Here is a 16,787-nt window from a genome sequence, read left to right on the forward strand (position 1 = left end):
GCGTTCCACTTATCGGAGCTGAGGACAACCGGTTCACTGCTCTATTCCCCGGCCTCTTTAGAAAGTATTGAAACTACAGCGTATGAAAACCTGATGGAAACTAAATTAATAACGAGCTATTTTAAAACAAGGTGGCCCCCGTGTCCTTGCCTCTTAGGGCGTCTAAAGCTTTGCGCCCTGCTTACTTTCACAGCTGGTCTTCTTGGTTCAGGAGGCAGCTCGTTTTGCCAGCAATGTTACCCGGGACAGATGGACGTTTGAAGACAGCGGAGGAATATAACTTTATTTGGCCACGTGCCAAAGGCAGAGTGCACGAGAGCCGCTTTACACACATTCCTAGTCCTCTAATACTTCCGTTCTCTTCCATGGGCAATTTACACCATGATGATCATGCATCGACAATTCCGCATTTCTCACAAAAATACCCCAGAGGCAACATTTACAAGCATGATTTATACAACACTGTGTATTCTGCAACAACCGCTATGCTTTTACCTTGCTGCAAATCCATTGTCTATTTTTTTCTTTACATGCAGGACATGCTACTTTCTTCCAGTACACTATTATGAACAGATTATACCAATATCGTAAATTGTGTAAATCCTAAAACAGAACTGCCCTATCATTTGCTACTCTTCCTTCTCTCGGTAATCGTACCAGCTGGCACAGGAACAACAGCGTCAGCTGTTTGTGCAAGCCCACCTCTAGCAAGCTTTTTTTCTTTAAAGAAACAGCATCAGAAAATCAGGAATACAACATATCGTAATGACCCAGAGAGAGTGTTGTTTTAATGTTGCAAAGACATTTAACTAGATACAAGTTTCAACCTTTTGGATGTAACTGTCAAATTCAACGCTAATAGATGGCACGCAAATGTGGGGTATTGAAAAAGTAACATATCAAAGACAAGCATTGGGATGGCCAATAGGTCTCGCTTTTGGGACCTAATAAGTATTTAGTTATGGAGCACAATATCCTTGGTGCAAAAATATAAACTGTTGAATGGCTAAACACTTATAAGGTCCCAAAGGCGAGACCTATTGGCTATGCAAATGCTTGTTCAGTTGGTTGGGATGATAGGGGTTTTCATCTTCCATTCTCCCACTTTCAGTCTCTGGGATAATGCAGGGGATTTCTCTCTCCGGTCTTAAGTGCGGCTATATTGTCTTGTCCCCTTACTGAGGTTCTCTAAGGGCGTGCTATTTGTAGCCAGGAACCTGGAAAAGAGTGAGCAAGTCTGTACTCTTCTTGCCAGTCTTGGTCCTTCTCCCAGAATGCCAGACAGGAGTGGGTTATACAGGGATGCCTTCTCTAGGATGCCCCCTATTCTCTTCCCCTCTTTTGCTTCACTCCATCCCTGATTGGCAGCCTTCAAAAGATGAGGTTGGGAGACTCCGCCTCTTTTGTATCTCGTGGTGCCTCTCTCTTTCTACAACGCCATGGCGTTCGGCATCTTTACACAGTAGCGCCTCATGACAGATCTGCGGCCCGGGTTTGTCAAGACGTGGAAAGAGGGTGCAATCTAATAGTGTGGCCAAGGATCGGCTACCAGCCCGACCAGTTTCCACCACCATCAATAGCGCAGGAACGGACAATGTAAAAACAAAAAATGAAAAAAAGCATGCTTCTCCTGTTGGGGGGTGGCGTTCTGTCCATTCCCCTGAAGACTGCAGTTGTTGTACGTCTTTTAGGTGGGGTGTAATCAGCCCACACCATGACTCCCCCTCTCTTAAGAACTCTCACTAATGCCTTGGCCTACCTGCCACCCACCTCCTGCCTGCTAGGACCTGCCTAAAGTCATGACAGAAACGCATCCTTGTCAAACGACGACGTGATCTTGCTGATTTGTGTTGGTTGTTTTACAATGCTGTGAAGCTGCAAGGCTAGAGATGGTGGACCCGTGAACGTGTACGCTTCTGACTTGGGTTTAGTATGATGAATGGGCAAAAAAAGAATGACGCAGGGGTCGCTAGCAATTTTCTTATTTATTTTGAGTGCCAGAGACGACGAATTGTTTATGGTTGTACATTATTTTAAATGTATGATTTTTAGGTTTGTATTTTTTAATGGATTTTGTCGTTTTTGCCAGGGGAGAAGGGAATATTGCATAACTTTACATATTCTGCCTCGATTTGTTTTTAAAGTAAAACATTTACTTCTCGTTGGCACTGTAATTGATTATAAAGCACCTTAAGGTGCTATTAATAGGTCTTGAAATAGGTCCTGCCCCTGAAAGTCCCTTTGCTGACGTCATTTACATTTGTTTATTTCTTTGCAGGAGCCTTCAGGAAAGTCCCCGCTTTAAGCTGCTGGTGGAAGGGCTGATGCGAACCATCCGGGCCTTTGAGCTGGACACCGGATACAAATGTAAGGGCTTCACCTCCTGTGTATACCACTGTGCCCATGTTTTCATCCCATGTATTTAGGCAACTTGACAAGAGTTTGCATAAAGCTATTTATGAAAGTCTGGAAGTCTCGTGCTGGCGATTATGTAGATGTAAAATAAATGTAAATGTAAATCCAGTACTTGTATAGCGCACAGCTCACCCCATTATTATTTGGCTTTTAGTTATAGCCGCTGGTCCATAGCTTCTTTCAGGGCCCCATTCTCTCTCCAGATGTCCTTCATTTCCAGACAGACAACATTCCATGCATTGTCACGTTGCATACTCCACACCCCACAGCAGGGGTCTTCAAACTGGGGGGTGGGTCCCCCTAAAGGGGCATCAAGTGTTCTGGAGGGTGCAGGGGACGTTGGGGCACAAGGCTCTGGCCAAAGGAAGCATTATGCTGATCAGCTACAGTTACAACGGTTAGAGGAGATCGGGGTCAAGGGTAAGGTCCTGGCCTGTTTTGCGTCTTTGTTGACCAATTGATCCTTTCAGGTCTCTGCACCCCTATTTATTTCCAGCGTCCACCCTCTTGGATGTACTGTTCTACTCTATTTAATGTTTACATCCGCCCTCTGGCCCTTCTGGCCAAAGCACGGAACATCGACATGGTATCCTACTCCGATGAAACCCAACTGGTATTCACTTTCTCCAATAACTCCAAACAGGACCAAGCAAAATTTCAAGATGATCTTATGGCCATCACTAACTGGATGGTGGATAACTGCTTGCAGTCGAACGCCACCAAGTCAGAGATGCTCCTGGTGGGCTGCGATGCCCATTTAGTGGAGAAGTGTGGCTCACTGGTTAGAGGAGGCAGACCTGGAAGCAGAGGTCAGCCCGGGACCAGGGTTCAATTCCCGGCTCGGCGGTGTCTTGAGTCTTAAAATGTCCATGGACTTGACAATTCTCGCTCCGGTGCCTACTCGATTCACGGGTTCACACTCTGCGACTCTGGGCAATAGCTTGCTTAGTCTCCACAACGGCCCCTCGCGGTGGGATGCCTGGCTTTCACTTTGCGGATTCCCTGCTGGGGTTATCTCACAGGGGAATACCAGGACGGGTTCCCTAAGCAAGCGCTTAGAAACCGCTCGGTGATTTGCGCTATATAAATTCCTGTACATTTACATTTACATTTATGGGGCAACCAATGGAGGCCTGCGACTCTGGGTACCCGTCCCCAACCGAAAACCGTGGTTAAGAACTTGAGTTCTGATGGACAGTGCCCTCTCATTTGAGAGTCAAGCCGTGGAGTTTTATATAGCGCGAACTAGACCCGAATCAGGTATCAGAGCGCTTTACATAGCACAAGTTACGTTTTTTTTTTAGTTTTTTTTTTTTTACATGAGGATTTTAGGCACGGTGAGATTAAGTGATTTGCCCAGAATCACAGGAGGTTTTTGCGTCATTACCGAGACCCGAACCCAGATTCCGAGGTCGAGCGCCTTAGCCGTTAGGCCAGCTCCTCTCCCCCTGCTTTGGTCTCTTATGTGGAGTGAAACCCATTCTGGGATTCTTTGATGCATCCATCCATCAAATGACTGTCCCATCTACTGTACATTCCCGATTAGACTACTGTAATGGGCTTTTACTCGGCGTTAATAAAGCCGCAACCAAAAGACTTGAACGGGTGCAGAACGCGGCTGCCCAAATGCTTTCTGCACTACGTAAGCACTACCATACCTCAGACCTTCTTCGCCTTCTTCACTGGCTGCTGATAGAACAGAGAGTCTATTTTAAGACCCTCTGTACTACACACAAGATCTTGCATGGCCAAGGTCTGCAAATTCTGAATGGGCTGTGCTTGCCGCATGTTCCAGATCGAGCCCTGCTCTCTGCGGATTTGCATCTGACCTATGTCCCCTGGGTGCACAGGTTAAGAGCAGGGGGGCGCTCTTTCAGGGCTGTGGCACCCGTCCTATGGAATTCTATTCCTTTTTCTGCTCGGGACCTGCAAGACCATTGGGCCTTCAGAAAAATGATCAAAACGTGGCTTTTCTCTAACCTCTAGTTTAATTCTTTTCCTGCATGCCCCTGTCAGTCTTAGTGCTGGGACGCCCCGTTGCTGGGGCAGACATGCGCTTTATAAGAACTTATAACACAACAGTGCTTTGCTTTAAGCAGAAAAAACATGAGCAGCTATAAGGTGCTCAGCAAGGGGCTATCACTAACCTCTTTTGTCACTTATATCCCAGCTGGAAGTATGTGTCAAAAAGGAAGTGACTCTAAATATTTTTTTAAACCCCCACCCCATTTCTAATAATCACACTGTGGATACTTTTTCACATTAGTAAGGCTCGCCTTATCAGAATAGTATGTTTGGCAGACCTGTATTTGAATGCATGTTTAAAACGGTAACAGAACTTCACTGCAATGTTTAAATAAGTTTAGACATATTTAAACATTGCCAATTTAATAGAATAAATGCGAAAAATTCTGAGGGAGGCCTGATTTATATCTTTTTTTCTACTTGGGGGAGCACAGCATTAAAAAGTTTGATGACTACTGCCCTACAGCATGTCCATTCAGCTCGTGTGTACAGCGACAACAAGACAGTACATCACTGCATTACATGTGGCTACCTGCAACAACACCAGCATGATTTAGTCAGTGGATGGCAGGGTCCCTGAACAGATGAGTCTGGAGCCACTCTGGTATGGTATATGTTCTTTATGCCATGTTGGGCCTTTATGTTGCAGCCACGGCTCCATCCTTCTGCCAGTTCTTAACTGCTAGGCAGCCCCAGAACACAGACACCAAACCTTCCATCCCTCATTGCATTCTCATTGCATCCACACTCCGGCTTTCACAACACATCCACACAGCCCAGTCACACACGGCCACTCCAAATAACTATGCCATCCCCAGTCATTACACACAAGTCAGTCCTGCCACACTACATATTTGCAGATCTGTTCCTTCAGAGGTGCGTGGTTGGATCCTAAATGTGAAGGAGTAAGAATGGGACTGTGGTCACTTCATTATGCATGTCTAGTGAATGTTTGTTTGGTTGTGTAATTTCGAAATCCAGCCAAACTTGCTTGCCATATCTTTGTTTCAGATGGTTAATTTTCTAATCTATATTCAGCCCCTGCTTATTTGAAAGGTGCAAGTGTTATGGCCCCCAGTCCTGCTCTCCCCCTTAATAGACTTAATCTGTTTCGCAGCTGGAGGGTTGAGGTTGGTGACGTTTGCCAGTTGCGCACGCCGCCAGGTGAGTCGAGTGTTGTTTGTAAAATGCAAATGCGAAAATGCAATCAGTTAATCTCGTATCTGCGCACTGTGCATTATCTCAGATAAATAATACACAGTGCGCAGATACGAGATGTGATGCATGTGAGATAAGTTATCTAGATAAGAGGAGCAACCTACTGGGAAGCGCCGCGCACGTGAACGCTTCACAAGAAATGGAAACTGGCCATTACTTGTTGGCAGTCATCTCCGCCGTTTCTCTGACTCCAGGGGCGATAATCAAGTTTACTCTGCAATTGCTATCTGTCTCCAGGTCTTCGAGCTCCTTTCAGTTAGGTGTGGTGTCTGTTATGTAGTGGTAGGTGATCATGTCGCCGTCGGTAAGGACCTGTGCTTTTCGCAATGCTTTTATTTATCAGTCTGTCTGTGTGAATTCCGCAGGGTGTCAGAAGGGGCCAGCGCGAATTGGGAGGTCGCCCCTGCTCTAGGTGATTTGTGAAAGCGCGCCAGGTAGCTCAGGTGGTTACAGCATTTTTTTCTTTTTGGAGCTAGCTGTTGTTTCGGAGAATCCACCAATATTGAGTCAGACTTGTATTATTATTCCTAGAATTCATAGAATATCGCTTCTTAACCTGGGGTGTTTTGGCATTCTTTAGGCTTCTTGGTGTGAGCCTGAAACGAGGGTTTTTTGCAGCTCATCATCTTTGGGCCTTATCTCGTTGTAGGCAAGTGGCCTTTTGTCTCGGCTGGTCATTTGTAAACCCAGGAGTTGAGAAAGGCCAATTTTCTGTGGAGATTCATGTAGTTTAGTTTAATTTGACATTGTAGTAGGTGAGTTCTGATGTTTTTATTTCTCGACAAATAAATGACTCCTGTGTCAAAGTACAGAAGTTTCAGCAAAGCAGAGATAGCAAGTTCAGCAAGTCTAAGAATTAGTCATAGTACAGGGCCATATTTCCCTCTGCATTCTGGGACTTGTAGTCCCGATGTCAGACTAGGATAAACGCTATTACAAGTACCAGCATGCGCAGGAATGCCTTGGACCCGGAAGGGCCCTTACACACCCACGCTCCTCAGTGGCCTTTTCCAGAGAATTCTCATTACACATGAGTTTTTAGTAATAACATCTTTTAGGCGCGTGCTTACTAGCAGTGGCCAGTGCCTAAACAGTTGTCTTGCACAGTTTCATAATGAAACATTTAAGCTTAGAATTGGGTGGAGTGGGTCTGCGTGAGTTGGAATTGTGTAGGGCTGGGACTGTAGGTGGTGTGTGGAATTGGAGTGGGTCAGCGGGAGGTGGAATTGTGCAGGGCTGGGACAGGTGTGTGGAATTGAAGTGGGTCAGCGGAGGTGGTATTGTGCAGGGCTGGGACAGTAGATGGTGCTGTGGAATTGGAGTCGGTCAGCTGGAGGTGGTATTGTGCAGGGCTGGGATAGTAGGTAGTGTGTGGAATTGGAGTGGGTCAGCGGTAGGTGGTATTGTGCAGGGCTGGGACAGTAGGTGGTTTGTGGAATTGGAGTGGGTCAGCGGGAGGTGGTAGCATGGCTGGGACTGTAGGTGGTGTGTGGAATTGGAGTGGGTCAGCGGGAGGTGGAATTGTGCAGGGCTGGGACTGTAGGTGATGTTGTGGAATTGGGGTGGGTCAGCGGGAGGTGGAATTGTGCAGGGCTGGGACAGTAGGTGGTGTGTGGAATTGGAGTCGGTCAGTCGGAGGTGGAATTGTGCAAGGCTGAGACTGTAGGTGGTGTGTGGAATTGGAGTCGGTCAGCGGGAGGTGGTATATGCATGGCTGGGACAGTTGGTGGTGTGTGGAATTGGAGTCGGTCAGTGGAAGGTGTTATTGTGCAGGGCTGGTACAGTAGGTGGTGCTGTGGAATTGGAGTGGGTCAGCGGGAGGTGGTATTGTGCAGGGCTGGGACAGTAGGTGGTGTGTGGAATTGGAGTCGGTCAGCGGGATGTGGTATTGTGCAGGGGTGGGACAGTAGGTGGTGTGTGGAAGGGCTGGGACTGTAGGTGGTGTTGTAGAATTGTATGTTTTCTCTGCACCCCAAAGATGGCTGTATTTTTCTAACCACTTGGTGGCAGCTGCTGGCTGGGGCCATTCCTTGCTTTCGAGCCCGTGAGGCCATTGCTACGCTGCTGCTTGTGGTACTTCAAGGACTCGGACATTCTATTTTTAGCAGACCTTTTTGCCTAAACACTTAGGTGGGCTGCGAACAATGATGAAGGATTCACTTTACTGTAACAAAAGACCAGATTAGTGACATGTGTGTTACCATCCCCCCTCACCCCACAGGAATTGTCTATGACATTCGGAAAATATTATTTTTTTATCAGCCAATAGTTCTGTATTCAAGGAATTCCAATGGATATTGGGCTGAAAAACATTTGCTCACCCTCAACAAGTTGGCACCTGGATTTATGACAGAAAGGAAAATGATGCTGCCCCACCATAGGCTAACAAAATGACAAAAGGGGGTCCCATGAGCATACTCAACAACAGGCTCCATTTTAAAAAGCGTGATACTAGCACTGGAGTGCTAAAACACATTGCACAAACAAATATTATATGACTGGCCTCGGAGCAAGCACACATCTATTGACATTTTCTACTTAGACAATACCAGTAGGATATTAGTACTCACACCAGGCAGAGCAGCAGAAGGGAAATAAGGGATATAAATACATGGGTAGACATTTTAAGTGTTGTCCCTGTGCAATTGAGAGGATTAATTGACTCTTGATATATTTTGGCCTAATAAAATGTAGACAGACTATATGATATAGTCTCTGTCTACATTTTATTAGGCCAAAAATATGATGAGAAGAAAAATATTTCAGCCATAATAAAAAAAGACTGGCCATTTGATATTTGTGGATTTATTCTTCAACCATCTGCTACAGGGCCCATCTTGGACACCAAAACAAAATCGCCTGCCAGATGAATTTGTTTTCAACACGTTTCTATAACATGCAGGCTATTGTGTCATGGTTACAAGAGGAAACAATACTGAATGAACAGACCTCACCAATTAAATGTTATTCAATTTACATGGAAAATTACTCAGCGCCATATATAATTTCTAAGAATGGCACCTGTCCTTCATTTGTCATCAAAGAAAGCTAAAGAATTCCGCTCTGTTCTCTGTCCCTTTGCTGTAGCGCTGCAGGCAGCTCGAGGCAAAGTTGGAACTGTTGCATGCTTTCTGATTCAGGACGCCGATGGGAAATCATTTTCTAACCAGGCTGTTTATGCCGTTCAGAAGGAATATATCCGCAAGATTCATTGGAACTTAAATGTGTTTCACATGGTGAAATCCTGGGAAACAGAGGACTGGAGATGTAGAATTTGATTTTCTGGATGTTCCCCAGGTGAAAAGTTTAACAATTCTAAGGAGCAACGTTATTTAGACTACTTTTCTAGCCGCCCTTATGTCTATCGGGCCCTTATGCTTTCCAAGGCAAGATAGATTATACATTCAGCATCAAGCATTATCTACGTCATAGGCTTTGAAAGGATGTTTAGAGCTTCCTTCCTTCATAAAAACAATAAGTGATAACGTTTACCTTTGCTCTTTACTTTTCATAATTGTCACACAGGAAGTTTATTCGCTCAAAGTCGAAGAAGGTTCGCCGTTTGCCCCATGTACGTGTTTCCATAATGCGTGCCTGTCCACCTGTCCACCTGTGAGTGTGGGATTCTCAATGCTGGGGACAGGAGTTGGGTTAGTGTAGCAGAGTGGTGCTTCAGATGTGTTTGGCGTCTCTGGTCATTTCACTGGTTGAGAGACCTAGGGCAGGACTGGCCCCCGGAACTCTCACAATCTCGTTGGGCCTCTATGCTCCATTATTGGGTGTGCTGCGTGCAGGTGCATGTCAGGTCAAGCTGCTCTGGGCTGCCCTCTAGTCTTTCATGCCAGTTGGAGCATTGCCTTGCATACCGCAACTGCCCCCGTTTCAGACTCAGAGCAAAGACGTGTGGATATCCTGGCACCTCACACGCACTACTTTGTGTGGGCCTGGGCCCGAACTGACCCTTGTGCCCCGGTCTCGTGCCTCTGCAGCAAATCTTAGGCCTCGTCTAGCCCCGGCATCCCATTCTGGCACCAACAATTGCCTTCAAAATCCTGGCACCCTCTCCATCTGGACGCGCAATGATTAACTTGAGACCTCACAAGAGACTACTGCCTGGCCCTGCACACAATCAGATTCACTCTGTTTATTGCACGGTATGACTTAATCCTCCCAGCGCCTCACATGTGCTCCACAGACTGTGGTACCAGCAATTAACAAGGGATGCCAGATGCCTGACTTCAACTGCTAAATCATCACAGCAGCCATTTAGCACCATTGTGTAACATTCTACCTGTCTGTTCCTCGTCAGAAGCCTGTAGGGTCCTTTTTACACCTATAGTTACGATTCTAACATTGGCAAATGTTTTTTGTACCACCGGGTGCCACTACTTGTGATTCTTTTTCACACAACCTGTAGCATAGCCTTCCAGCTGAATGGTGTTTCCTTCAAGTGTGTAAATCCTTAGCTCCTCGACGATCTTCACAGGCTACCCTCTGCTTTTAGTCTACAGTGCCATATTGACTGTTTGTGTACCACCCCACTATTTAGGACCTCCCTTGTTTTTAAGGAGATCCATGAAAGTTGTTCCAGAGGGTTAAAATGCATAAATAAATAAATGTAATCCACTGACTTCCACTGTCCCACACCAAGAAGATCCCTACAAATAGTCACAAGGAAACACCGGGAATAGAAAATGGATACTGGACAATAAATTAGCCAACTTTGAACCTACACCTGTCTCCTAGGGATCGACTGGCTAGGCTTACTATATCATACAGGAGTACTCAAAGGACCACGGTGCAGTCTGGAAGTCTGAGCTTGTGCATGGCCATTACGAGCCCATGGTACTAGCGTCTGTATCCCGTGTCCCTCTGCTCTTTCAACAATCTTAGTCTCAAGGGGGTAGTGGCCTTATAGACCAGTTTTTGTGTCACTGATGTCTATGGGGTCAATCTTACAGAAATAATGAGAAGAGTCATTGGCACGTGTACACCGCGCCTGGATCTAAAGCAAATGTGCGTTCCGTCGGCGGATGGCATGGTGGTGAAAAGTCACACCCCTCGCCGATGGTGCACTTTTGCACTACAGTTAGCCCAGTTGTCCCTGCACAATTAAAGCACTCTTGTTTAGGTCTAGCAACAGAACAAGTCCCAGCGCCATTGGCACATGTAAAATGTTTTTTAGATATATATTGTTCATACTGACTGCTGAGACATGGTTAGATAAGTCCCTGTTGGCCTCAGAGTCCTCAAAATTAAAATACGGTTTCATCTGCTTTATTACATCAATAAATGACATTTTTGTTGGCTCTTAGGGCTCAGTGCACTTTACCGCCACTAACCTGTGCTAAAGAGCTTGCGCTCTTTCCTTTCAAACATGGTAAAATTGGCTTACACCGAATTGGCAATTTTCATTTACTTGTAAGTCCCTAGAAATGTGGTTCTACATGTACTCAGGGACTGTACATTAAATGCTGCTAGTGGGCCTGCAACACTTATTGTGCCACCCACTTAAGTAGGCTATTTAAAGATGTCATGTCAAGGCCAGGGCCTTTGTGTTAATTTTTCTTGCTTTCTGGCCAGGTGCCATTTGAGACATTTCCATGCCTTCTGTCAGCCTGGGTGCTTATATGTGACGTTTCCATGCTTTCTGGCCTGGGTGCTTAATTGTGTGTGCTATTTCCATAGTTTCTGGCCTCAGTGACCTGGAGCTGGAGGCTCATGTATGACATTTCAACGCTTACTGGCCTTGATGCTTATCTGTGACGTTTGCATGCTTACTGGCCTGGTGGTGTGACCAGGCCTGGATCAGTGCCTAGGTGCTTATGTGTGATATTTCCACAATATTCTGGCCTCAGTCAGTGGCCTGTGTGCTCATGTGTGACATCACATGTCAGTGCTTAATGTGTGACAACATGAGTGACAATTTACTATGCTTTAAAAGTTAATACAATCTAATATGTAATGAAAAATGTGTTTTGGCCTTTCTGTCTCTAATTTTCTTGGGGGGGACAAGTTAAACCCCCAAACTCCCCTTAGTAGTGGTTGCTCACTGTGCTTGCTCGCTACACATCATCTGGGGGGCTGGTCTCACTTTTACTTTGTTCTCTCTGATTCACTACTTGTGTCTATTTTTGGTGCTCTCTGAAAGAATGTCTATGGGTACATATGACTGGGTGGGTAACCTGGTGCTCTTTAAGGTCATCACCTACTATTTACTGTGCTTTGAAAGTTGATACAATTGAATATGTAATGAAAAATGAGCTGTAAAATTCACCATTTTGGTCTGCTGTTTTCCAAAATTTTCGTGGGGGGAGAACCCCCCCCAAATCCCCCTAGTGGCAGTCGGGCTCGCTCGCTACGTTCGCTCGCTACGTGCCGCACGGGGGCTGGTCTGCAGAAATTTGCCAGGGCTGCTTTCAGTTCCCAGTCCGGCCCTGGTTGGTGTATATGTGCATCCCTTGTGGACAAGGCCGTCACTACCTATTCTGTAAATAAATCTAAGGAGTTGTTTAACATAGTGAATGACCTTTGTAATAGCGACAGAACAGCTCCTCTTGTAATCCCCACACAAAAATTATGTGACTCACTAAAGGAGTTTTTATGGGGAAACATTGTCACTGTAAAACAAAGTATAACCAGCTCCCCTATTCCAATTCTGCTGGCTGATACTTTTCACAATCCCTCCACATTAGATACTCTTCCTCCCAACGATCTTAAAACTTTCTCAGAACTTCTTTTGCGAGTTAAGTCTGGATCACCTGATGACATTTGCCCTCCTCACATTTTTTAAGAAATAGGTTTAGCCATTCCACAAAGCATTCTTTCTCTTTTAAATGAGTCACTTGCACAGGGCAAGGTACCTAGCAGCTTTAAGAGCGCATGGTTAATCCCTTTAACAAAGAAACCTGGTATTGACCCACATGACCCAACTAACTGTAGGCCGATTTCTTTTACCTTATTTGTCTAAAATTCTGGAAGCCCATGTCTCCAATTGCCTCTCAAGTTTCATTAAAATGTCGGAATACCAGGAACCGAATCAGGCAGGCTTCCGCCTATGTCATTCCACTGAGACCGTGATACTTGCTGTTCAGAATACCCTCAGATCTAATGCGGACAAAGACCAGGCTTTGGTGCTCCTTGATTTGTCGGCTGCGTTCGACACGGTTGACTATTCCATTCTTGTCAGCCGTGTCGAGCAGGCCAGCCTCAGGGGATCCGCCCTGAGTTGGTTGACTTCTTTTATTTCTGAACGCACGCAATCCGTTAGATTGGGGAATTTTACGGCCCCAAAGACTTTGTCTACTTGCGGGGTCCCACAGGGTTCTTCTTTGTCCCCGTTGCTGTTTAATTTGTACCTTCGCCCATTATTACATTCTTTGAAAAATCACAAGGTTACAATTTTTAATTATGCAGATGATTTGCAACTTGTTTTTTCTTTGAACTCTGCAGATTCTGTGATGGAATTTCAGGACACGATGACCCACATCCAGAGGTGGATGAATCTGAATCACCTCAAACTAAACCCGGGCAAGACAGAACTTGTCTTGCCCGGGAAAAGTGAAATTAGTTGGGGCCCTCATTTTTGGCCCCCTGATATGGGGGTTCAACCCACTAAATCTCCCACAGTCAAGAGTTTAGGGGTGATTCTTAGTGAAGATCTGTCACTCAAAGGTCAGATAGGAGCGGTAGTCTCATCTAGTTTCTTTCAACTGAGAAAGATAAAGAAAATAGCCCATTTTTTAACTCACTCTGCTTTGATTCAGGTAACTATTGCTTTAGTATTGTCCCGACTTGACTTTTCTAACAGTCTGTATTTAGGACTCCCAGCAGGTCAGCTAAAGAGACTGCAATTTGTCCAAAATCAGGCAGCCAGGTTAATCTGTAAGCAATTTAAATGGCAGTCCATCAGACCAGGTCTAGAAAAACTTCACTGGTTACCGGTGGCTTAAAGGGTTGCATTTAAGGCTGGTTGCATTACCTTTAAAGCCTTGCAGAGCAAGGGTCCCAAATTCATAAGGAATTTGGTACTTAAATATGCTCCCTCACGTAACCTTCGCTCTGCTTACAAAGATCTGTTGGTTGTCCCCTCATTTAAGAAGAAACGCCAGGGTGGCAGCTGTTTTAACTCTCTTGCTGCCTCCCTATGGCATTCTTTTCCACTCCCTTTAAGACAGTGTGATGATCTTCTCACTTTCAGACATGCCCTTAAGACGTGGCTTTTCAGACAGGCCTCTTAAAGTGCTATGTTGTGTTCCCAAAATTCCTATAGCGCCATGAAGCCATGGGCGTACGTGCGCTGAATAAGTAAATATTAACATAACATAACATAACCTATAAATTCAAGGTATGCAACCATCAGAGAGTTCGCGGTAACTATAAGCACATATTCTAGAAACTCAAGTTTCAAAGAGTAAGATTTAGACTAATGTGACAAAATAGAATACAGGTATTTCTTGTAAAGAATCACATTTTAATTCAAGGTAGGGGCGTTTGATCTTGTATTAGAACAGTCTTTGTCTAGCTTCAAAGCTTGTAGTCCTGTTTTTTTCGGCCAAAACATGTTTATAAAGCTTAACTGATTTGTAGATTGTACCAAGTTTGATGTTCACCTTCTTTCCCATCTGGGTCCTTTAGAGAGGCCTAATCGTATTTATGCAATGGTTTCCTTGCTGTAAGACTGGGAGCTCTAGTAAATCCTTTACGCTGTAAATGGTCCCTTTGGTAGGACACAGGAAATGCTTATTATGATGTAATTGGTTGTTTCTGCATGGTGATAGCAGAAATCCGGGTCATGGCACAGCGTCTGGTGCTGAAATGAAAGGGGGTAGCATTCAGACCAGCTGTCCTGTTAAGAGGAACCTGGTCCAGTGTTCTGGTTGACAAGAGTGTGTTTATGCTCTCCGTGTGGGCGATGCATCTTGTCTGGTGCTGAGAAGAGCAGATCAGCGTTTGATTTCGTGGTCTGGTTAGCAAACCTGACCACATAAGGATTCCCAGCCAGTCTCTTGTTTTGGACAGCCAAACCCTGCTCTGCCCCATCAGGGTTCACCTCACATTGCTCAGATGCGTATCTCACTTCCACTCCTTTATACTGCAACTCCTTTTCTGTACCTCAAAACCTTTCCACTTGCATTCTTTGGTAGTCTTTCATCTCCCTTTGTAGTACCTCATTCGACACATCTATTATGAACCGACACTCCCCGCTATTCTGCTTCACTCCCCACAGCAAAGCGTCGGCTCTTTTCCTATTCCCTAAAGGCTTTGCATGTACATCCTTCGCTAATCCCTCAACTCCTTCTTCCTTTTGACCGCTCTCCAAAACGCATGTAGGAATCTAGCAATCTACTGGTGGTAGTCTGCAAAAGCTATCCCAGCATTCTACTGCTAGGTAACAAAGATGGTCCTCCCTCTCTACTCGTATCCATAATGACACAGGAGTTGTGATGTGACTGTTTCTCCTCTGTTTCCCCAATTCGTGAATGCTAATTTGTTAGAAAGTCAGACTTTGAATTCTACTGCAGCCCGAATTGAATCCCCTCTAATCCTCTGGTGAATCTTTCCTTGAAAATTGATTTTTCTTAGTAAGACGATTAATCATTTATCTTATGCAGTCACCAAGCTTAACACCTACCCTCTGGCCAATAATGGTCTAAAAATCCATTACATCTGTAATGGTCATTTTCTGGCCACAAGACGTAGTAAAAATGATCCTGTTAGGTCAAGGCATTGCATTGCTACGGTTGATATCTGGGAACCAATTGAAAGCTATGACCACGTACTACTCTATGCCAATTTTTGCAGTGACCAGGCCACTGCTGCCTTACCCATTCCCACAATCATCAACTGTCGACCTCGCAGCACCTAACCAAGTTCTATTAAAGGTGAAAGTAACACCATTATCATTATCCTACTTCAACCATTATCATTATTCTTACTCGCCTCTCCAGATTAGCAACTGATTGTAGATCGCTGATCCCGTCATCACCTTTCACGTTGATCTCCTATTCTTAAATGAAATATTTCTCAGTAACGCCTCTCAGAACTTTATCTACCTTCTTGTTCAGCAAAGTATTGCATTATTAGATGTGACCATGAAGACTGATGCGGCCAAGGAACTGGAGTTATTCATAACAATTCAATGCAATGTAAAATGATGTATTCTGATCCTTTTTCCTCACTACATTGCCTGTTCCTGGAAATTTCTCCCAACTACAGCTCTCACTTTGACACTATATGTCATTGATCAATCCCCAGGCCATAACAATAAGTTCATAAAGGTATACGTGGAATATCAATGAATCAGATTTTAGTCTCGGGCTCCAACATGTTATTTTCTTATATTAAAATCTACCCTTCTGTAGGAAGGTGGCTACCTGACTATGGTTACCCCAGATTTATTGCCTTGTGTTTAGCTGGTTTTCGACTTAGTTGGCCTGGTTCCCTGCTAATCAGGGCCCCAGGCTATCTGCTCTCTCTGTAAAATGGATTCCATGTACCCTAGGTACATACCACAATTGGAAATGGACTCCTTGTCAGCCCCTGTACCATGCACTATAGGTGCTCAGGGCATAGGTGCCACCAAGGCCTACCAGGGGCTCCAGCATATCTTTTGCCACCCCTGGCTGGTTCTTAAATTGACACAACTGGCTGATCACTCAGCTGGGGCAAGATGGTGTAATCACCTCTTGCTTAGATATAGTATACCTATATCTAAACCTATATCTGGACACATATAAACCTGTGAGCCACTCCTATGGAAGGCCTTATCAATCCTGGAGGCAGAGTGCGTGGTTTAATGTGAGATGGAGCTCTAGCATGAGCTGAGCCTGTCTGCAGCTGTCGGGAACAATCCCTAAGCTGTTTCAGGATAATGCCATACCATATACTATTAAGTGCATTATAATCCTCACGGTTATATAGCAACTTTGGTTTGGCTTTATCAAAACATGTCGTGTAAGGTGTCATACGATTTGGAATACTATCCCCTCGCCAGTTCTGGCGACGGGGATATCATTCCACCCCTCTAGAGGGAGAAGACATGTTACTTTACTGAAATGCGGTAATTTCTAAAAGAGCCTCAGATCCACAAAATGGATGCTTCTGCCACAGACACAAGTCTGACCCCC

The 16,787-nt window shown here is 45.1% G+C and overlaps 1 protein-coding gene across 2 annotated transcripts in view; it reads left to right on the plus strand.

Annotated features, from left to right (window-relative positions):
* BRCA1 (BRCA1 DNA repair associated) overlaps window positions 1-16,787 on the plus strand; it is a 553,713-nt gene that overhangs the window by 139,911 nt on the left and 397,015 nt on the right. For both annotated transcript variants that reach the window (XM_078645314.1, XM_078645315.1), the window contains exon 5: window positions 2,279-2,367. In XM_078645314.1, the coding sequence (XP_078501440.1) occupies window positions 2,279-2,367 (89 nt within the window). The remainder of the gene's footprint in view (window positions 1-2,278; window positions 2,368-16,787) is intronic.

Source organism: Lissotriton helveticus, chromosome 5_1 (genome assembly GCF_964261635.1).
Source record: "Lissotriton helveticus chromosome 5_1, aLisHel1.1, whole genome shotgun sequence".
In the NCBI taxonomy this organism is placed as follows: domain Eukaryota; kingdom Metazoa; phylum Chordata; class Amphibia; order Caudata; family Salamandridae; genus Lissotriton; species Lissotriton helveticus.